Source organism: Neopsephotus bourkii, unplaced genomic scaffold (genome assembly GCF_033783945.1).
Source record: "Neopsephotus bourkii isolate Nb327-2 ecotype Australia unplaced genomic scaffold, CSIRO-AGI_Nbou_v1 NB_682, whole genome shotgun sequence".
NCBI classification, from domain to species: domain Eukaryota; kingdom Metazoa; phylum Chordata; class Aves; order Psittaciformes; family Psittacidae; genus Neopsephotus; species Neopsephotus bourkii.
In genome coordinates, this window is record NW_026901181.1 from 255,773 (window position 1) to 279,602 (window position 23,830).

The following is a 23,830-nucleotide window of genomic DNA, read 5'->3' on the forward strand; positions in this document are numbered from 1 at the left end:
TGATTTGCATGAAGTGTCACAGCAGCTGAGAAGCACTCAGCAGCTTGGACAAGCAGCGTCTGCAGCATTTATCCACCAGCTCGTTAACAGCATTGCTAATGAAGGGCGGAGGTAAAACTGGCACTGAGCAGAGCGGGGCTGCAGGCAAACCCCACATTAGGATAGAAATACTGGGGGCAGGCTTGGAGGCTTCTCTTTAATTAAACATGATTTCCAGGAGTAATCAATGTTCTTACGTGTAACTAACAGCCAGCTTGTGTCTTCCTATCCTCTCCCCTACCATTTCTTCCATGGTGTTTCAGCGGCACTCGTTACTGCAGGCTTAATTAAGACTGACGAGTTCAGAGCCAAGGTCTCGGGCAGACACGCAGCCCTGCTCTCACTGCAGCAATTGGCTGAAATGCAAAATGCCTCTTGCAATAAGTCATTAGATGCTGCAAGACCAGGTACAGCCCCAGGTGGATTGGGACAGGGTGAACAAACAGCTTGGTTTTAACCTGGGAGTAAAAGGAGTCCCTCCTGGGCTGGGGAGTGATCCCATCATGGGCTGCAAGACCAGGGTTTGCTCCGGGCTGTGCAACAGTTCTTGTACTTGTACTCTGCTGCTGTACTCTAAGAAAGAACGGAACCAAACCTCTCTAACATGGTCAACAAGGCTTCACCTGCAGGGGATGTGCATCACCAGGTTGAGCACAGGAGCCCTTTGCCTTCGGTTGCTCTGAAGCAGCACTAGAGAAGGCTGAGAGCTGGCAGTGGGAGAAGCAGGCTGCTGCCTGCTGCAAGGGTGCAGCCAGGAGCCTGATGAAATCATGGGGTACAAGGCAGGGCTGCCCCTTAGGGTATCTAAACCTGGATTTAAAGCACATGCTCCACTGGAGGATTTGGTACAAACCCTGGGAAAGCCCCTTCAAAATGTAATATTCACCAGCATTAGAGAGCTGCACCAAGAGATGCAGTCACCAGTCTGCTGGGTGGGACACCCCTCCGCAGGTCCTGTCCCATAAAGCACCATGAGTAGGGGATCACTAACTCAGTGAGCCACAGAGAGCACTGAGGGTCTCTTCTATCAGGCCTGGGTGAGCCCTGCAAGATGCTCACCATCACCATCTAGTCTCTGCCACACTGCCAGAAATAGGGATACTCTGCAGACCCCCTAAACCACTGCAGAGTCCATGAGGAAGCACAACAGTCTGGTGCTAAAGCCAACCCAGGTCATGATGCACTTTACTTGCAGCTCCTCCTGGAAGAGCAGCAGGCATCAGGGAAGCAGCAGTGTGGAACAGGGGGCTCTACAGCTCTTTCCCAAGCATCTCCCCTTTGCCAGGCACCCATGGGATGCTCATGACCACCACCAGCACCACTCACCTGATCCAGCTCCTTCCAGGGCTCCTTACATCATCTTCCAAGTCATTGATTCACAAATGTTAAATGTTGCCCAGGATCTAGAAAAACATCCTTGACTTGGTGTCTAAGGGGAATCAAGATGAGACTCATGGTCCTAAGGCAACCATGAGGGTTTTTATTCCAATAAAGGCTGTTGGGGTTTCCCAGGTTTGATTTTGCTTTTTTAATTCAAAACCCCATGCAGGAGCTAAGTGTCTCCATAGCATGACTTACCAAACAGCCTGTCACACTGCAACTTAAATCCTTCCAGACTACTTTCTGCAAAGCCCTCTTGATTGGCATTAATTACCCTTCTCTCGCCTAATTCTCAATTAATCAAAACCTTGATCAGTGTTGTGGTGTAATCTTGTCCCCGCAGTCCCATTTTCCACCCAAACTCCACTTAAGCACCTTGACGAACATAGGGTGTATCCAAAACATGCTCAATATACACCATATATATTTGATTATTTGATTATTTATAAAGTAGTTAAGAAACGGCCTTTCAATTTTAATTAAGAAGTTAAAAATAGGCTTTCCCCCCAGGTTTTCACAGTTCTCCATGTATAACATAGCCTCATGATGCTTTACGGAAGCTCATGAGCATGTTCATTCCCCAGTGCAGAGACCACTTCCCATTAAATGATTTCCTGTGAGGAGCCCTGCTGGGCAGCCCTGGGATGTAGCCAGGGGACACCAGGACTTCCAACAGGGAACAGTAAGAACAGTGGCTGCCTCTAGGCTGTTAACTGCAGTAACGCATTCACGGTGTCACAAGCATCTTCTGAAACTCAGGGTACAAGCCACCTCACCCCCAGCTTCAGCACTGAACCATCCTCCCCACCAGGCACTGCTATGCCCAAACAGCACCACCAAAATCTACCTTTAATTGCAGAGAAACATCTCCATCAGACTGGATTTTCATCCTTATTAGAAAGAACTAATTGGATTAATCTACCTGCACAGTTATCCCTCACCTCTCCAGAACTCGTGCATTAAAAGCCTTCTCAGAGCATCACTCCGTGCATGCTTAATTCAAAGGGGTTTTGACCCCTAGTTTTACGTATCAGGCATTTCTTCAGCACTTTCTAACCAGAAGGATGCTCTGTAAACCTCCCCCCGCCAGGCCACCTCTGCATCCTTTTCATTGCTGAGCAACTGAAGGAAAACAAATTGATTACTGAGGCTTTAAGTAAGAAGTGTTTTACTGGTTATAGTTAAAAAAATCCCAGCAATAAAGTTTGATAGCAAGGAGATATTAGACAGCTGAAGAACAGCACCAGGGATCAAGATGCAAAGCTGGAATGAACACATTTAATTAAAATGTCTGAAGCAGTGAACGAACAGTCATACACCCCTATTTGCTTAGGAACGAGAGGGCAGAAAAGGGGTCTCCTGGAAGGAAGGACTTGCATTTTCATTTTGTTGCAGTAATTTTCAGGTCTTTGGGAATGTGATTTGTACCCTGCTCCTCTTCTCCCAGGACATCCATACTCCAGACCTCAGATGCTCACTTGTATCATGAGTTACTCTACATTAGTGTATGTATTTTGTCTCTTCTCCCCAGTGAGACAAAGAAAACAAGCACGATATGCCAATGACACTGAGCTGTGTGGTTCAGTTGATAAGCTGCAGGGAAGGAATGCCATCCAGAGGGACCCTGACACGCTTGTGAGGTGGGCTGATGCCAACCTCATGAAGTTTAACCATGCCAAGTGCGAGGTCCTACACCTGGGTCAGAGCAATCCCAGACACAGCTACAGGCTGGGTAGAGAAGAGATTCAGAGCAGCCCAAGGAGAAGGACTTGGGGGTGCTGGTGGATGAGAAAATGAACATGAGCCTGCTTCAGTGTGTGCTTGCAGCCCAGAAAGCCAACCGTATCCTGGGCTGCATCAAAAGGAGCATGACCAGCAGGTCAAAGGAGGTGATCCTGCCCCTTTATTCTACTCTCATGAGACCTCACCTGGAGCATTGTGTGCAGTTCTGGTGTCCTCAACATAAAAAGGACATGGATCTGTTGGAACAAGTCCAGAGGAGGCCACAGGGATGATCGGGGAATTGGAGCATCTCCCATATGAAGCTAGGCTGAGAAAGTTGAGGCTGTTCAGCCTGGAGAAGAGAAGGCTGCATAGAGACCTCAGAGCAGCCTTCCAGTATCTGAAGGGGTCCTGTAGGGATGCTGGGGATGGACTCTTCATTAGGGACTGTAGTGATAGGACAAGGGGTAATGGGTTAAAACTTAAACAGGGGAAGTTTAGATTGGATATAAGGAGGAAATTCTTTCCTGTTAGGGTGGTGAGGCACTGGAATAGGTTTTCCAGGGAGGTTGTGAATGATTCATCCCTGGCAGTGTTCAAGGCCAGGCTGGATGAGGGCTTGGGTAATATGGTTTAGAGCGAGGTGTCCCTGCCCATGGCAGGGGGGTTGGAGCTTGATGATCTTGAGGTCCTTTCCAACCCTAACTACTCTATGATTCTATATTGCAACTGGTAAACTGAAATGGGTTCAAAATACACCTCTGAGGAAACCCAAATGCAGGTTCCTTTTTCATATCTAAAATAGAAGGCACAGGATGGCTAGACAGTCAGCTATGTTCTCCTTCATATTTCTTTATAACTTCACATGTCCAGCTAAAATACTGATATTTGGGCTTTCCAGCACTGACATCCTGCAGCCTCTTATTTATACCACACAGCAGCTCCCTGGAAAGTCATTCCTTAAATCCCATATACAATTTCCTCCTCCAATAAACATAAGGGAGATGAAAGCTTGAATAAGGAAGGATGCAAGAAAAGCTGTCTCCATCAACCCCTGAATACTGAATTGCAGCAGGAGACTTGGGAAGTGATGCCATTAACAGAACATTGTTTGCTTTGTGCAGGAAGGGCTCAATGAAGGACATCAAGATGCAGAAGGCTGCCCTTGAGGGCTACAAGAAGGCAACTGCCCCCACTTCGAATAAAAGGATAAATACATATAAGAATAACCATGCCACCAAATGCACCCTTTCTACCCTTCACCTTCTGGCTTGGATTTCTTCCCTAGCTTGGCAACGTTCCCTGTGCGTTGGAAGGGCAGATGCCCCAGCAGCACACACAAACACACACTCCCAAGCAGATCAAACGGCTCTCATGAGCCAGTGAGTGTCCACATAGAAAACATCCCAAGCAGAAGGAGAAAATAAGAATAACTTAAAGGAAAAGAAGCTATCACAGCCACCTGTGCTACTGCTTCCTTCCCCATCCCCACAGCACATCTGCTCTGTTGTATGTGTCTTGGATTGACACACAGGACAACACCTATATCCCAACAGGAGATGTATTTACTCATTTAAACACTGCTCCTTGCATTACAAGCGCATTTCTTTATTCCTCCTAAGCAGTTACCTCTGGGCACAGGCAGCAGGTGCAGAGTTTTAATGCAGTCTGAACTCTGACTCTTCTATCATTACCAGCAGCATCACATCACCCCAGAAACATCCCAACTATAGGATTTCCATCCCACAACACATCACCCAGCTCAGGCCCAGAGGGTTTTGTTCCAAGACCAGGAAACAGTTCCTATCCAAAGGATGTGTTTCCCTTTGGCAAGGACATACATTTATGGTCACCCTTCAGCTGATGCAGCTTGCCTTGGAGCCACTGGGTCCCCAGCACAGCTTAAGGACTATAATCTGCTTCAAGCAAAACTACTTCAACCTACTCTCACTACCCCCAGTGAGGAAAATAAAAAGGATAATTAGAAAAGCAGTGAAAAAATTGAAAACACACCCAAAGTTATAGTGGTTCATGAAGGCAATGAGAGATGGAGAGTGGCTCACTCAAATTAGGGAAAACCATAACTTAATTCCATCTCTACCAAGAATTGCATTGCAATGTTTTCTCTCCTCTAGGTAATGACTTCATGCTTCACCAGGTACATGAATAAATCAAGGGGAAAAAAAAACTTAAATTAAATAAACATTATGTTACCCCAGTCTATTTTGCTGTGAAAGCAAAGTTCTTGCAAACTGTGCTGCCAGTTCCCAGCTCCTAACACACAAACCCAAAAGTTTCTGCCCTTTCTGATAAAATATTAGTAATATTAGAATAATTAGTAATATTCCCAAGACCAGAGCTCCTGCAAACCCCACGGTCTGGTGGCTGGATGGGAACACCCGAATTTGTACAGCCCACTACCATGGGCAAAGCTCCAGATAACCCACAGCATCACTCACATCATGGATTTGTTCTGAGGGACTTGCAAATGCATTAGAAGAAGCATTAGTGGTCACACACATCCATGCACACAGCAGGGATTTAGGACCCTACTCAGAAGAGGATGTGATCTACAAAAAACAGGGAGATGCTGAAGCAACACATGTCCCTTCATAGCTGTGTTTTCTTCCAGCTGCCTGCCCTTTCATCTGCCCTTTGGACGAGGAGGTCCCACACTATGGAGAAATTGCCAAAAACCCTCAAAAACTCATTTTTCGGTGCTTTCTTAGAGGAAAAAAGAATAACCCGTTTAGATCACCATGTATGGCCATTGCTTATAGCTACCTAACCTGTGAAGCACAGATCAATGTGTCACCCCCAGGAAATGCCAGATTTCAGCACATATTGGGCTACAAACACACAGGGGGGAAGTTGGGCAGTTGTGGGGGAAAAGGCACAATCCTCCCCACCACCACAACACCCAAACCCCTAAAGCCTTTTTAAACGTCATGTGCAAATCAGCAGAGACTTCTCTGCTTAAGAGCTGGCATGCAATGAGAAATTTGTATTTCAAGAAACATTTTCAGAGCCTTTAGGATCCCCTCCTCGACAACAGCCACTTAAGACACATTTCAAGCTCCACAGCAATGAGCCCTTGAAATCCTGTTGCCTTTCGGAGTGCGGTGTGTCCACACCAGCTCTCACCCATCAGCTAATGGGAAAAGAGGCTGGTGTGAGCCAAATGGCCATCAACTCAAGCGGCAGCAAGAGAAGAGATCACAGTCACCCACTTCCTCCTCAGCAGCAACATTAGAGATATAACTCTATGTTATGCTGTTCACAGCCATTTCTTCTCAAGCCATTGCTTGTGGGCACCCACCAGCAACTTCAAGTGCATGTCATGTCACTTCTATCCAAATCTGGATTTGTTGTATGAAGGCTCCTCAGTCCCATGAAACTCTCAGCATAAATGCGGATGTTCAACAGTTGAGACAGAAGAGGTCATACCAACCTAAAGAAAGCCTCAAGCAATGGTCAGGGCATGCATCATGATGCACTAGGCTGTAATGGTTCTTGCCGCAGATTATGAAACCTCTTGAGGATATCCCTTAGTAGAAGCTTTCCTTCAACTGCCTAAAACTTGAGCTCCAAAGCTCTGTACCCCCATGTACCTGGTGCTAAACACTGCACAAACTCTGAGGCATTAAGAAAAGGCCAGAGCAGGAGATGGCCTTGCATGACCTCACATTTGCAGGGGAATTGGCACTGTTTGAAAGACAAAGGCTCAAGCACATGGTGGCACCAGACAAGGGACCACAGCTCCACAAGTTTCCCAGCAGCACAGGGAGGGTGTTCAGGAGAGGTCCAAAAGCATGATATGTCTTTTGGTGCCCATAAGTAAATTAAATCCAAGTCCTTTTGTAGTGACCAGCAGACGGTGCTTTTCCAAGTACAAACAAAGCCTCCACTCTTGGACAATTACAGTCAGTAATTTAGATTAAAGAGATGATGCTGCTGTTATCCACAAGCCAAAAGTGACCCACAGACCTGAATTCCAAGAGTGAAAACTCCCAGAACCCTGCTTCACAGCATGACCGCAAAGGTTCAAGGTATTTTAACCTTCAACTTGGAGAGCTAAAGGCATTTTACAAGGCCCTGTAGGACAGGAAAGCAGAATGGCTGTAACCTGCCCAAGGGGAGACTGAGATGAGCTCTTAGGCAGAAGCTCTTCCCTGTGAGGGTGCTGAGGCGCTGGCACAGGGTGCCCAGAGAAGCTGTGGCTGCCCCATCCCTGGCAGTGCTCAAGGTCAGGTTGGACACAGGGGCTTGGAGCACCTGCTCTGCTCAAAGGTATCCCTGCCCGTGGCAGGGTTGGAGCTGGATGAGCTTTAATGCCCCCTCCAATACAAACCAGTCTGGGGTTTCCTAATTTATTATCCCAAGTCAAGTCAGTTTTTCGGACATACAACAGCTGGCACCTCTTCCTTGTAGAAGCATTCTGTACTGTTATGGAATCACCAACGTTTTAAGGAGCTGATTTCTGCTTATTAGGAACAAAGCATCAAGCATGACCACAGGATTAAACTTGGATTCATGATCTGAATGTCAGTTATTCTCCATATACATCAAAACTGCCTAGAAGAACTGAAAAGGTGGTGGCTGAGGAAACAAGAGTTATGACTCTCTGAACAAAATTATGAGCCTTTATTCAAGCAACAGGCATTTAATGTGGAATTTCAGCTAAACTCAGGGCAGTCCACAGGTAGAAATTCCGAGAAATAGATACACACACACACACACACACATATAGATAGATAATGAAGCCACATGAGTAGGAATCAGAACTTGGAGTGCTTTTTTCATAAATTGACCACACTAGAAGAGCAGTTAACGAAGCTTTCACCTTTCCAGGCCACCTCAGGAAGACAGATCATCCCTGGGGATAATCACAGGGACAGCGGCCTCATGAGAGAGCACCAGAAACCCAACTGCAGTTACCAAAGGCTCAGCTAACAGATGAAAGTGGGTTTCCATCACATCCCAAACTCCATCACTGGGATCAACTCCCTCTTCCCCCTAAAGCCACAAATGTACACTGATACCCATTTCTCCAGAAATTTCAGAATATCAGATGTAAGTCTCACGTTACCATAATTACTGGAATACAATTCAAGAAAATAAGGTACAGCCAGCTCTGGTATGGGATGATAAGGAATAAAATAACCTCAAACTGCTGACTTAGTAAATATAAGAGATTCATTTTTGACTATGAGTCAAGTCATGCCCTTGGCTCTGTTCGTCCCAGGATATCAAGACAAGCAGCATGTAGGTGCTTTCCACACTTAAGACCATGCCCACCCTCTTCACCTCCTTCACCTACCAGTCAATCAGACTACCAAATACCAACCAGGTTTTGCTACCATTTCAGTTTTCCTTCTCCCCATGGCACTCTACACTCTGCTACTCCCCACTAAACCAGCTCTCCCTACAAAGATGGTGGCAAGCCATTATCAGAGTACTATTAAATCCACTGTCAGAGCACAACCTCCCTACTCCCAGCCACAATGGAGATAAGACCCTCTTCTGAGTTTCTGTAAACGAACTCAGAAATACTGCAGTAAGCACAGAGACTAGAATGAGACAGGAACACGTCCTATCAGAGCATCAGCAAGATGGATTCAGCAGCAGAAATCCAAATATTTGCCTTCCCCTCCCCTGTTCACCCCATATTGAATTTGCAAAACAGGGTCACTTCCAAATGCAAAGCTAAAGGATGTCCTCAGCATTAACTTCACCACAGAGGCCAAGCAACCCTGCAGAGCAAAACCTGCCCAGCCCAATACCCAGGGACCTGATGGTCACTTCCTGGTGCAAAAGTGCCCGTATTTCCATGCTCACTTCACTGCTGGCATTCCCAGCCATGGGAATGTGGATCTGAGCTCCAGCTTAATGCGTTTTGGAGAAACCACCTCAGTTGAAACACAACACTGCCCAAATCTTCACAAGGTTTGCAATGATAGCACTGGTGACCACAGCAAGGAGCAGGGCACAATGTGGCTGTCACCAGTTGGCACAGCATGGCCACAAACTGTGCTCATTTTGGCTGCCAGCACTGATGCCCCAGTGAGGAGCCCCGAGGGACTGGTTTTCACAACAGCTCTTTTTATGGGAAAGCAGTTTAACCTGTTTAAACACTATTTTAGCCTGTTCTCAGAGGATGTTTCATGCCTTTGTTGACTACCAGCAGTGCCCTGTCAAAAGGCTGGACTTTGCTTGAAAGGCAACCAGAAAACCTCAGCATCCCCACTGCCTGCTTCCACACAGATACACCACCTGCGAAAGCTCATGAGCTGGGATTTTCCCTCTTCTCCAACGCTTCTGAACTCCTTTCAGGATATGCATGCACGGGAGAAAGCCCACATATTGTGTTACACTGACACTGGAGAAAACAAGTCACAAATCTCTCCCCATTGCAAGATATAAAACATAGGGGCTCCTTCAGTAGCTAGACAGACTTTAGCAGCCAAATGTTGCTATCAGTCCTAATGTGTGTTTTATCATTACAGTAAATTTATCCCCAGCATCATATGGCCAATCTACAGAAACCAAATGCAAGAGAAATCCTCAGCAACTGTTTAAATTGCCCAAAGTGGGATGTTTTGTGAGCATGTGGAAAGGATGTGCAACATGTAGAGAGGTCAGCAACTGCTAACCCCATACACAAGAGCTCAGGGCTCTAATCTGGGGGGCTCAAAGCATCCTCGTGGACCAGAAAAACCTCAGTAAGGCTCATGCCTGGTGGGTACAACTCTGCTCCAGCAGGCAACTGTAGAACATTGCCATCAGCACCAGCAGCATTTGGTTATGGAAGGAACACTTGAATCCTGAAGAGACCCTTTAAGATTTCATGTGTCACTTCAGCCCCACAAATAATCACGGCTGGTTTAGTGGCAAAAAGCTACTGAACATTTTCACACTTGTTCTGGCTGCCCACATTCAGAGCAATGGGATGAAGGAGGCCCCGTCCGCTACACCGCTGCAGGTTTAGTACCAGAGAAGAAGATCTATACATGTTTCTCTGGTGGCTTCAGCTTTTCTTAAGCTCTGCCTGAAACTAAAAGGGTGAATGAAGCCAAGTCTCCCTTATTCACTGGCCTGCTTCCATAAAACAACTTAAACATCCTTAATACGACTCAACCATCCAACATGAATCCCTTGGATGGGCACTGTCATTTCCAAGAGACTACTCCAAGGCTGAAATAGGGGCACTGGACAACTATATTAATGCAGCAGCCAGCTCTTAAATCAAACATAAATCATATACAGAACCTGTAAGAGACAAGGGTCAGTGCTGTTTATGGGGTTAAAGCAGGTAAGGCAGATGCAGCCAGGGCCTCTTCCATCTCTCAGGCTGTTTCAAAAGCTATTCAGCTTTCAAATTATGAGCCATGGTTCAGATCTGCATTCATCTCCAGCACGTCCAGCTGCTGGGCTGGCTCATTCAGGCCTTGGCCACTACATTTTACTCTGTCCTGACTTGCTAAATGACGTGTGTTTTGTGTGAGCAGGAGAAGTGGAGTCAGGTCCTTCCAAAACAGCCTCTTCCCTCCCAGACAAAATAACTATATTGAAGTTTAGCCTAACTGCAGGACAGGTTTGTCCAGATCCCAGGTATATTTTAGCTCTTCCCAACTTTCCAGCTGCTTCCCAGGCACATGACACTGAGCAGGCATCCCTGGTGCTTACAGAAGCAGCAAGACCACCTTCCTGCCTGACCAGGTACCATCCCTCCTGAGTCACCCAAAGAGCACAGATGCTCTCAGCATCACAAATGACTTCAATCAGAGCTTCAACACCCTCAGTTGATGCTTCCAGAATTCCACCGGGGCATTGCACAGGACACAATGATAATTTGGAGTTCAGAGCGCCCACGAATATCCCAAGGGCCAATTCACCAAACACCCAGAGGTATGTGTGAAGGAAATGGATTTATCTAGACAAGAGCCAGGGCCACGCATCTTCCAGCTATCACTGTAACAGCATGTAAAATCAGCGTTCATCAACAGAGATATGCCCAAATTCTGTCAGTCCACTGGCTTTGAAGCTTAAAGGCAGAAGAAAGACTTCAACCTGAGGAAGGTGCTAGCTTGCTTAGCAAAGAGGGACTCTTCATTAGGGGCTGTAGTTGATAGGACAAGGGGTAACAGGATCAAATTTAAACAGGGGAAGTTTAGATTGGATCTAACAATGAAGTTCTTTACTGTAAGGATGGTGAGGCACTGGAATGGGTTGCCCAGGGAGGTTGTGAATGCTCCATCCCTGGCAGTGTTCAAGGCCAGGTTGGACAGAGCCTTGGGTGACATGGTTTAGTGTGAGGTGTTCCTGCCCATGGCAGGGGGGTTGGAACTTGATGATCTTAAGGTCCTTTCCAACCCTAACTATTCTATGATTCTATTCTATGATTTTATTCTATGCTTGAAGTTTGTTATAATGTGGCTCTTAAAAGAATTGAATTTAGGGAACTACTTGGAAACAAAAGGGTTTTTTTACTGTGGAAGAGCAGCAATGAAGTCTGTGGCTGCAGGGAAAAATAGATCATTAAAAAACACCTATAGCTGCTTGATCATTCAAAAGGTTGTTTTGACATACATGTTTGTTTTGCCAAATGCCAATTGCAAGATACTGACAGAAGTTTAGCTGCAATATGAAATGAAGGCAGAACTGTTGTTGCTATGTTGTATGATTAGAAATGTGTTTTTACAAAGGAGTTATAAGAAGTTTTAAGCAGACTAAGTTGGTTTTGCTCAGCTCATACAGCTGTAATAAAACCTTGCACAAAGGAAGAGTCACAAGTTGCTTGACAGAACTTGCATCACTGAAAATTATGCAATTAGTACTTAAAGAACGCTCTCTTTTGTTGTCATTGAAGAATAAAGGTTATATACTACAAAAGCAAGCATCAGGTTTGGTTTTCTCACAGTTTTACAATATCATAGTGCTGCACCTTTGTGATTTCTGTTGCTGTTTTGGCCAGAAGCTCCACAATGACATAGGAATAGGGGTGAACTACATAAAAGGTTTGTGGTATGAAGAAAACACAGAAACCTGGCATTACAGACTGATATTCCTCTGTCTTCATGTACTTAAGATGCACTTCATTGGGTGGACACCTTCCAGGACACTCAAGGCAAACTCCCACAGTAGGTTCCCCATCTCCAACCTGTGCTGGTCTCCAGCAGCTGGACCAGAGCCATATCACACCAGACCACAGCTCCCAACACCATCACGACACCCTTCAACCACCCGCTGTGCTCGATGGAGCATCCCAAAGGTGACAGGTTATCAGCAGCCTGGGATCTCTGGATAACACAAATATGTCGAAAGCCAGCTGGTGACAGCACTTTATTCTTCTAAAACAAAAAAAAAGACCCAACAAAACACCAGATTAGGAAGCAAACCCATTCTGCACCTGGGAGAAGTTCAGCACAACAATATAAAATCTAATAATTATAAACAATTATTAATTATTTCTACCGTTTGAATGTTTCTCCCTCCCCCACAGTTCAGCACAACCTCTATTGTCTGAAAAGCGTTTATCTGAAAGTGGGTCATGTCTCCTGGCATTACTAAATCTTCCCAAATTTCACCCCGATTAGTCAAACGAGATATCCTCTCCGACATCTGAGTGATTGAGGTAGTGTGTAATGCCATTTTTCCCCTGAATGAGCCACATCAAAGAGGGTCATAAGCCCAGAGATGGCACGCTGGATAAAACAGTCGCCAACAGATTGTCCATACAGTATGACCGAGGAAAATTAAATTGGTTTGTTGGAAGGTTTTTCCTTTAGAAACATTCAGCCTTTAGTACTGAACGCAAGGAGACAAGAAACTGCTTCCAGAGCCGCTAAAAGGATGAAGCCTCACTAACTTACGAGCTGTGTGATCCGATAGCTAAACACAGGTCTGCACACTGAAGTCCCAGTCCTTAGCCTGGTCTTCACACAGGGACACCAAAAGCCATCATGCCAGCAAATAGTACCAGCCTAAATTTGTGTAATACCTCACAAGTGACTGAGTATTAAAGCAGAGCCATCTGTGACTAAAAAGAAAAAGGAAGAAAAAGCCATAAACCTGCTACCCAACAGAGAAAATACTGTTTTAAATTGGGATACAACAGGAAGTAATCTCTCAGCATGATTTATATCCAAAGGGTTCAAAATTACCATACTTTAGAGCATGGATCCTGGGAGGATGCTCAGGTGGAGCAAGTGCTGCCCCAGGGGCTGGAGCTGAGCCCCTTGTTCAAAGGAAAAGAGTTTGAGCTCCTGAAGTTCCTATCGGGTCTACAATTAGATGAATTCTGGGCAAAGTTTAGTGAGTAACAGCAGGGTTTGCATTCTGCTGATTCATTTCATGTGACCTGCCAGCACTCAAACTTTGTATCAGAGCAAAGACTGTCAGGGGACAGGACATTTTCAGTCAAAAAATAGAAAATAAATTAAAAAAATACATGTAAAAAAATAGTGAAAACCTGAAGAGTTACAGACTTTCCAGCATTGTCAAATAGAACATTCTATATCTGAGAATAGACTTTCTTTTAAAAAGTATGGATTTCTGTACCACACTGTTCCTTGGACGAAGCAGAAGGCCCCAGAGAGGCTGCATTTGTGCGAGATCAGCATGTTTTCTGCCTGCTGCTGGACTTCGGGATGCAAATGCTGGTGCAGCATTGCTGGGGAAGGAAAAGCCTCCTTGCAGCTCAGTCTTTGGGGACTGTAAGGGACTGCACAGCCTGAGACAGCCTTGTCCATCCCGTCTCCTTCAGCATGGAGCGTCGGGTGCTGAAAGGCAAATTCAAGCAAGATTTGCTCCTGAAGATGATTTAGGCATATCCTGACAGACAAGCAAATGGGTATTTCAGGTTTCTGAGCCAGGCAGCACTTCTTGTGTTTATCTGGCATCACAGCGATGGCCCCCACGCTCCCGCACCAACAAGCGGGTGCAAGCGCAGCCATCACTTACCGGAACAGCAGCGGGGAGGGCAGAGCACGAGAGAACGAAGATCAGCTCTGACAGCCCCGACGCAGAGTTTGTTTTGGCATGGCAAGAGCTCATGATGTTTCACAGCGAGCAGGCAAGGGGCCGGGCAGCAGGAATCACCCCAGGGTGACAGCAGTGCTGCAAGGCTGAAACCCACAGCCTGCCCTGACACCAGTTGCACCCAAAGCACCAGCACCCTAACCTTGAGCATCAGTATTGTCTAGAGTCCAGATTTGCATGCTGAGACACCTCGGGTTTTCCTCCTTCCTTTTTTTTTTTGTTTTTCTTTAAAAAGGAAGTATTTTATTTAGGAGCCCTGCCTCCATCCTTCTGGATGAAGCATAAGCACCCATTTCATCACTGCATGGGGAGGAAGAAGTTATCACCTCACTGAAGCAAGGTCCAAATGAAAATAAAGGCTTTAGAAAGTAAAAGAAAAAAAAAAGAAATAAAGTAGAAGGAAAGTAGAGCAAGAGATTTCAAGTCTGGAATTTCTGGGTCTACAGAGAAGAGCCATGATCTTCCTATCCCTCTGGACAGGATCTTTATAATGCTCAGGGCCATAGAACATGTGTTGCAAGAGAGACAAGGGCAGTCCAGCTCAAAAGAGAATCCCTCATCCAGGGATCCTGGTAGCCTAAAAGCCATCTAGCCACAAACAACGTGTCCCCAGCAGCACTTCAGCTGCCATGGTCATACAGGAGAGGAAAGCAAATCTCATCCCTGCAACACCAAAATCTGGGGGGGAAATCCCAATACTCAGAGTAGGGGAGTCCCTGCAGACACCCCAAGGGCAGCTCTCCACCAGCCCTAAGGTGGTATGTTCTCACCCCATGCAGATATGACTTCCAGAAGAGCTTCTTAGTGCTGTTTAAGGTCTTCCTCCAGCCAAACCATGCCTTGTTGGTACCACTACTACAAGATGGTAGTGCAGATGTTGATGGTCTATCCCAGCAGAAAAGTGATTTCTTACCAATAAAGGCAAGCGAGTGGACAGCACAGTGACACAAGGCACCAATCAAGTACTAGATGAGCAGCACTTGGGCCTTCTTTTCCTTTGTTATTCTATTTCTTACCACTGAACATGATGGTGAAAGTAGGCATCGGCTAGGCAAGAAACAGGCACTCTGAAACCATGGGAAAGGCTGATGAGAGCCACACCAGTACCCAGACATCTGCCTCCTGCTGAGGTCTGCATGGGTTTGGAGCAGGACCTAATTCTCCTGCACCTCCACCTCATCTCTGAACAGGACACATGGTCCTAGAAGGACATGTGAGGCAAATTCAAGACCACTGTAGTCCAGTACTGCCACATGAAAGCCACTCCAGCTCTCCATGCCCACCCCACCAGGAGGCTATGTCCTTGACTGAGACCATGCCATGGGTACCGCTCCTCCAACACAGCCAGACATCACACTCAGTGCCCAAAAAACAGCAATACCCACAGCACCCATGCTAGCAGCGCTAGAAGTAATTAAGAGGCATAAATCCACAAGGAGTTACTCAGCTTAATTAGGTTGAAAATTATAGCTTACATCATCTCGGTACCTCCGCATCCACTTGCTGCCTTGAAATATGCTTACACTGACTTTTCTGCTCACATGGGGAGCAGCATCAAGGACCAGCTTTCACAGCAGGCACAGGGATCAGATTTATTTTAAACAAATAGATTTTAAAACAGTTTTCAACACCCATTTTTTAAGGCACATGTTGGCTGCTCACATCCAGCCTGCTTGGGAACTTGGTTTGCCCGGGCCACCCGAAATCATCCCGGGGTGGCTTTCAGAAGAAACCAAGCGTTTCTACCACTGTCCTCCATGACTTTTAAAAAGCCATCTTTAAATACATTAAGGGTCTTTTTTCCTTTGAAGAGGGGTGACTCACCAGGACACGTTCCCAGGATGTAAGGTGTTATTTTGATAAGTAGCAGCTGTGATTCACCCACAACACATCCTGCTCCCAACAGCACTGTAAATGGTGGTTAGCACATCCTACCAGTGCCTCACACCTCAGCGAGGCTATCGTAATGGAGCTTGGGCAGTGACTCACTGGAAGGGTGAAGGTAGGGATCAACTGAGATAATCCCTGGCTTTCACCAAGTGAAAAATGTCCCTTCATGAAGCCCACCAGACCCACAGGGCTGCCCATGGTTCAGCAGCATGGGAAGTGGCCATGAGCTGATAATGCAGGTCAACCTCAAGCATGGAAAAGGTGTACTCAAGGAAGAGTTAAGTTGGGAGCACATGGCAAACGGAGACTCATGGGCAGAAGGATGGATGAGAACCAGCAAGAACACCCGAAAGTCAGGATGGACAAGTGGACAGAGCACACATCTCCAAGCCACATTGCCTGGATCATATAAATACCAAGCACCCGAACAGCACAAAACCACCCCACCAGTACCCATATGGGAACATAATGGCTTTAAGCTAACAGAGGGGAGATTTAGATTAGATATTAGAGAAGCATCCTGTGAGGGTGCTGAGGCACTGGCACAGGGTGCCCAGAGAAGCTGTGGCTGCCCCATCCCTAGGCAGGCTGGATGGGGCTTGGAGCAACCTGGTCTAATGGAAGGGCAGCAAGACATGTTACTTACACATTACCATGTGTGTCACCTGCTGTAACTGCCACAGCAGGGTCTGAATGTCCTAACAGCACTACCAGCTTCATATGGGCACGTGTGGGGGACTAAAAGCCAGTACTAAAAAGACTAAAAACCAGACAAAAAAGCTAGTATTTAAAAGTGGAGAAGGATGCTGTCACAGCAGGTCAGGAGCACACACTGATAAAGAACCCGCACCACTGTCTCAACACATCACACCAAACCATGGATTTGGGGCCATAATTTGCCATTAAGGGGTTATGTTCCTTATAGTAAGGGTTTATGGACCTATGCTGCTTACAGTTCTTGTAGTCTTATAGTCCAACCTTTGACACGTTTAACCCATTCCCATGACTCACAACAAGTTTCAGTTGGCTGGAGAAGACTTTGGATGCAGCAAATCAAGGACAAAAGCAGTGCACAGCTGGGAGAAAAGGTCACACTTCAAAGCTGCAGGCTCTTCCCTGTTGGGATGTTCCTCTACAAATCCTCTGGATATCACAGCAAAGGCAAAGAGCAGAAACACTAAATCCTTAATAGACTCATTAGTAAAATTGACTAGTTGACTGAGCCCTGGATATCATGTTAATGAGCATTCAGACAAGGAAGGCTACATAAAGCCCATCACCCATCGATCCCTGAACATTCCCAGCCCTGCCACTATCCCTTTGGTCTTTTCTGGAGGACCAGGCTAAGCCAAAAGCCAACGAAAGTCCTCAAGACATGCCTTGCAGCAGGCCAGGGGCATTCAAGGCCAATTGCCTTACACAACCCACTCAAGAGACGGAAAGCTCACAGGGAATGTTATCAGTTCTGCTAATAACAAATTCTTCACTAAAACGGTTTGCAAGTGCTCCAGGTATCAGCCAGAGCTTGAGGTTTTTTGCTGCAGTAAAAGCAGTCATTTTCCTCATCTGAACTGTAGCTCATGCTGATATTCCTTTAACAGCCACAAAATGCCTCTGTTTGCAGAACAGGTCAAAGAGCACAAAATAATGCTGCAAAAAAACCCGGACTCAGGGCTTCAACTTCACTACCTGCTATTTATTACACCACCAACTAACTCAGAAGGTCCAAAGTCCATCTTCATGTTAAAGTTAAGCTATTCCTCTCTGTACAGCTATTGCAGTAAAGGTACACTGCTCCTTTTTTTGACCAGAGCTACAGGCTACTTGGTATGCAAATTAAAATCTCAACGTGCCTACGACTGCACTGCACTACAGCAAACTGAGAGCAATTTCAAACATATATATAAGCATATATATAATATATATACACACACAGATATCCACCCTTCACCAGGAGTTAACCCAAACAAATTTCTGCAACTTTGGCTTACGTGCATTAGGATTCCCCACACACAAATTTCATATCCTTAACCCAGTATCAAGGCAGTATCAAGGCAGGCATTCTTGAAAGTAGTATTTTAGAAAGGCAAGTTGACTAATCCCAACCAGCAAGAGCACATAAAGCAGGAATCAGGCTATTTAATCCCTGCTGGAATAATTCCCAGGGCTGTGCCCCAGCACCTGCACTTAGCTCCATGTTTGTTAGCTCAGTGGCTCTCCTCTAACCCCAGCACAGGTGCTATTAAATGCCCAGCTGAGATGAACAATTGCACCAACAGAAGACAAAACCTGGTTATTTTTGCAGTGCAAAGTCCCTGCACAACGTGCCTTGCAGCAGGACACGCACCCACACAGCGCCGAGAGAGCATGGGGCAAACTCTGGCCATGTCCTGCCCATCAAAGGAGGGCAATGCACACAAAACCAGCAGCACCCACCTCCCTGTACCTACTCACTGGGCTGAATGGTATTGAAGCCCCCAAGCTGGGCTCTGCTTCCATCCCCTCTATGCTGCCCTGGGTAGGCTGCAGAGGTGGCCATGCCCTTGGCACAGTCCCCAGCCGCAGGGAGCTGGCTGGAGCAATCACACTTTACATTTCGCTGATTCCCTCTCCACGACTGCAGCTCATATGGAGGCAGGATCAGGAAGAGCCTGGGGATGCCAATGGATTCGGCTCCTTCAGCAAGATGTCCCCAGCATGGCCTCCAAGCTGTCACTACCCTTCGTGGTGTGACCCATGCACATTCTCATAGTCTAAAATAAAGAGGAAAAAAGGAAAAAAACCCAAACCAAGCAAAACCTTCAAGTAGTTATACTTTTTCCTAACAGTAGCTGCAATCAGCAGGGGCAGGAGCTCAGGACCAGAAGTCCCATGGACGTCCTGGGACTGAGCCCCAGACTTTCCCCATTGCCAACACTTACTCCCAGAAATCTCTCTCTACACAACACACAGAAAATCTTCTCTTTCCTTCCCCGCTGCTGCTCAACCCAAAGCAGCACAAAGGCACAGACTAGGGATGAATCTTCCCTGAGCCTTGAAGGATAAATCATTTTCAGAAAGGTTTTCTGCCAGAAGGTTTATGCCAATTCATTGACTCAATCACTGTGTGATCGCACTGGCAATATTTGCTTTTGAAGAGTTTCTCCCCAGGGTAAGAAACCACCAATTCATTCCAGCTACTTTATTTAATACAACTTTAAGTGAAAACCAGAGAGTTTTCTATCCCCAACACCGGCCCTTAGAAGATCTTTTAATGCATTAAATTCTATCATCTGTTAAAAAATACTTGGCAAGTAACAGTCACTTGGCAAAACAGGAGGTGGGGGGGGATGAAAAAAGACAGAAATACCCTGGTTTTTGCTCACCCAGAGCATGCAGACTTTCTGAGGAGCATTACCTGGAGGTGTGCAACACCCCAGGAGCAGGAAGGCACAGCTCATTCCCTAGCCTGGCAAAAGCAGCATTTCACATGAGGTTCAGAGGCTACACTTCAATTAACACATTTAAAGAAGTACCTTTAAGAGAGCAGAACATCCAGAAGCAAAACCAATTATAATTTAGTCACATGAAGAGCTTCAATACAATAACAAAGGCTAGACACGCAAACAGGTCTGATCTCTGGTTTAATACTGCCCATCAAACCATTGTTGGAGACAGCATCTTCCAGGGACAATGTCCTCCTCCCTCCATCCTGCCCAGTACACACCTCAGAGGAGCAGAGCATCCCTCTTATCTCATTACAGAGTAAAGCTGGCACCTGCAACAGGACTGGACTGCACTTATCTTGGCTGTAGTTTAGCTTCATCAGCAACAGGTTTCTTTGGAAGGCTCTGGCTGGACAGGAAGGAAAGGGCATTGTAGCAGGAGCCCCAGGGACATGGCAGGAGCAGGACCGGCCCCGAGCAGCCTTAGAAAGACATTCGTATGGCACTGGAAGTAGTTGCCCAAGGAAGTGTGAATATTCCATCCCTGGCACTGTTCAAGGCCAGGTTGGACACAGGGGCTTGGAGCAAGCTGCTCTAGTGGAAGGTGCCCCTGCCTGTGGCAGGAGGTTGGAGCTGGATGAGCTTTAAGGTCCTTTCAACCCAAACCAGTCTGGGATTCATCGATTCTAGCAGAAGTCCTTAACACCATTACATCCCCTACTCCTCCTGCACGCACTGGTGCCAGTAGCTCCAGGACCAGGTTTGGAGGACCCTTTGCCATACAGCTCCTCCACTGCTGGGACACAAGCCCCACTAAAATCCTGTTTTCTTCTGCAACAAAATAAACCCCACAGCCAGGCAATCCCAAAGTCCCCAGGTACTGCATCAGGAGTAAGAAGAGTATTATAATGGTCTCCCCGTAACTATTTACACAAGTGGAGTCCTACATGCTTGAAGGTTGATGCAGTTTTGGAACTACTCTCATGCTCATAATTAGGCAAAGCTGTTAATTATCTTGTCTGATGGGGGCTATTAAACACCCGTCATCCCTGCTCTTAAAAGGGGCACAGGTGAGACATCGCGTGGAGAGAGCCTCCACCAGCAACTCAGAGCTGCTGGTGTTTCCATGATGGGTCCCTCTCTAGTTTAAGTGCACAACAAAATCAGCAGCATCGCTTAACAAACATGGCCTTGAGCACCAAGGAAATGCTGTGTATCCCACAGAGTCCCAGGAGAGCTCTGAAGGCATCAAGTGGAAGCTAAGGACTCTAAACAACACATAGCTGGTCCCATTGCAGCCCAGCAGGAAAGAGAGGTGGGACAACCTCAGAGGTCCCACTCAGCTGCTCTGAAGTGGCTCCCCAGTAGTCTCTCTCATCCTAGGTCAAGCAAGAGGAGGAAGGACCCCAAAGAAGGTCCCAAAGGACCCCAAAGAAGGTCCCAAAGGACCCCCACTGTGCCTGTGCTAATGCAACCCCTCACACGGGATCTATAGGCTTTCAGCAACACACCTGTATTAATTCCAGCGAGCTGGACCGTACACCTCTCCAAAAGCCTCATGCCCACCATGCTGACAAGGCAATCCAGGCAGCCCCATCTGGTTCATCCTGGGGTCCTCCATCAGCCGCTGGCAGCCATCAGGTTAAGCATGAGGCTGTTGGTTTCATTGAGTTTTGTTAAAGACTGTTTTGCTCTTTTTCTCACATTTTCAAAGTCACAGGAAACATTTCCCTGCTGCTTCAAAGCCCGGAGCTGGCACAGACGCCCCATGCAGAAGCAAACACAGCAGGATGGTCCTAAATTTCATCACAACGCCAGAGCTCAGCCCCACAGATGACCCATATGTGTTCAAGGCACCATCCATGTCTGCACCACACCAGCTTGTCCCCGCAGGACAGACAGACGCCATCAGAAGGGCCAGCTCTCATCAAGAATCTTTGCTGTTAGTAAAACTGAATTAGAAATTAATGATAGGCACAGACTGTCACCAAAACCATCACTTCACAAGTACCTCATGGAAAAGTCCCTATACAGCACCAGGATCACAAGTGATGATGTCCCGACAGGCGCTGTATACCCACTCAACAAATAAACATGAATACAAAGCTAACCAAGTTTGCATAAAAACACCAAACGGGTTAATTACCTGATCATCAGGTTAAGAATCAATTAACCTGGTTGTTAGGGATAACACCACGCTCGCAGCCAGCCTCCTTCCTCCCCAGCAATGCTTCCCATCACATCCCCGCACTCGTTCGACGAGATGCTGCTGTCAGCACATCGGAGCAGTTCAGCCATGGCTTTATTTGTGCTCCCCATCAGATTTTCCAAGGGAAAAAGGTTTTCCAAACCTGAGACTTTGCTTTTGAAGTGCTCCCGAGAAGGATGGAGGTCATCCCGCTCACAGATAGCCCCATCGGTCCAGTGGAGCTCCTTTAATTCCCAGAGGTTCAAAGGAGGAGCTGCCAGATTCACAATTCATCCTGCATGCGTTTGGTATTGACAGCCAAAATAAACCTAAGTGGCAACCCCCGATATTACATAAAATCTGTCCGCAAAATGAGTTACAGAAGCAGAAATCTACCCCAAAGTTAAGCCTGGGAGGTTGGCACAGAGACAAAAAGTGCTTCCTTAAGAGGGCTGGTGCCAATCTGGCAGCATCCCTGCACTGACCATGGTCACAGGAAGAATTTAAAACACTAAAATTCTCATTATTGCAGCAAAACCCGTTCTGAAGCCAAGCACTTTGCTCTATGAGCTCCCTGCTTAGCGTTATTGATGGTTTTTACTAAGCACATTCTCTGCATCCTGGATGCCCACAGCACTCCCTAGCCTTGGGAAGATGTGGAGCACAGGCACAGGGCTCGCTCCCTGTGCCAGTTATCGCTCCATACCGTGCAAGGAGCTCTTTCATCAAGCCAAGTCAATCGGCAAAAATCTCTCTGGACACAAACCTCGCTCTGGGAAGGGGGCAGAAAGCCCTGAACTGTGCGGGATGTATTCCCTGTCCTGCTCTGACCAAGGAGCAGGAATACCCGGTGCCCTGCTTGAGTACCCTGCAGCCACAGAATAATAAAGGAGAAAGAAAACACAAGTGATACCTTATCTACGGTTCAAACTCTGCTCAAAAACAAGCACCCGAGCTTCCCGTCATCACAACGAGCCACTTTTTAGGACAAATCCGTGCTTCTTTCTGGGAAGCGATGGGAGGGCAGCTGGATGCAAACCCGGCGACACCCTGCGAGGCCACCATCCCATCAGCCATGCCACCTCCCCGACTGCCACCAGGAAGCGGGTGCCTTTGGGAGTACCACGGCCGAGGGCTTTATCTGAGCCACAGAACGAAAAGGACTCCGGAAACCAGGCACGTCGGGAGCATTCCGGTTACTTACAGCAGTTGTAAGGACGGATTTATCCCTCTCCCCCCCACACCCCCCCGCCGACCCCTACCCCGGCGCTGTAGGCATACGAGGAAACTAACTATTCCGTGTGGATCTGGGGAAGCTGAGCGCGGTCTGGAGCCCGCTCAGGTGACGGAACCCCACCAAGTACAAGGCCAACGCTGCCACAACCCGGACCCGCGGGCGAAGCCCGCTGCTCCCTATGGAAAACCGGGGGAAGCCGGGGGGGGGGGAGCGATGAGTCCGGGAAAGTTGCGGGTCCCTTCCACGGCTGGGACCCCCCCACCCCAAAACACAAGGAAGATGCACACAGACACCAGCAGCACCCCCCCCCCCTCCCCCCCCCGCTCACCTTGGTGTAGAGCTCCACGGCGGACATGGCAGGGGCGGGCGGCGCTAAGCGAGGAGCATGGGGCCGGCAGGCAGTGAGCGGCACCGAGGCACCGAGCGACCTTTACACCGCCGAGTCCGGCGGGGCGCGGGCAGGGAAGAGAGCGACGCGGCGGGGCGGCAGCACTGGAAGAAGGAGAAGGAGGAGGAGGAGGAGGAGGAGGGGGCAGCACCGCTCCGCCTCCGCCGCGCCCCGCTCAGGTATGGGGCGGTGCGGCCGCGCTCGGCCCCCTCCGGGTCCGTTCGGCCCGTCTAGGATGAGTTCAGGCTCGGCTCGGTTGGGACTCAGTTCTGCCGGGCTCAGCACTGTTCGTGCTCAGTGCAGCTGGGTTCGGCTCGGTACGGGCTTAGATCAGTTGAGCTCTGCACTGTTGGGGTCGAGCTCGGCCGGGCTCGGCACTGTTCGTGCTCAGTGCAGCTGGGCTCGGCTCGGTACGGGCTTAGATCAGTTGGGCTCTGCACTGCTCGGGTCGAGTTCGGCCGGGCTCGGCACTTTTCGTGCTCAGTGCAGCTGGGCTCGGCTCGGTACGGGCTTAGATCAGT

The 23,830-nt window shown here is 47.6% G+C and overlaps 1 protein-coding gene across 2 annotated transcripts in view; it reads right to left on the reverse strand.

Annotated features, from left to right (window-relative positions):
* The window catches only part of MYO5B (myosin VB), a 160,364-nt gene extending 136,987 nt beyond the window's left edge, over positions 1-23,377 (reverse strand). For both annotated transcript variants that reach the window (XM_061353572.1, XM_061353571.1), the window contains exon 1: positions 23,250-23,377. In XM_061353572.1, coding sequence (XP_061209556.1) covers positions 23,250-23,276 — 27 coding nt within the window. In that variant the 5' untranslated portion in view covers positions 23,277-23,377. The remainder of the gene's footprint in view (positions 1-23,249) is intronic.
* Positions 23,378-23,830: the final 453 nt, after the last annotated feature.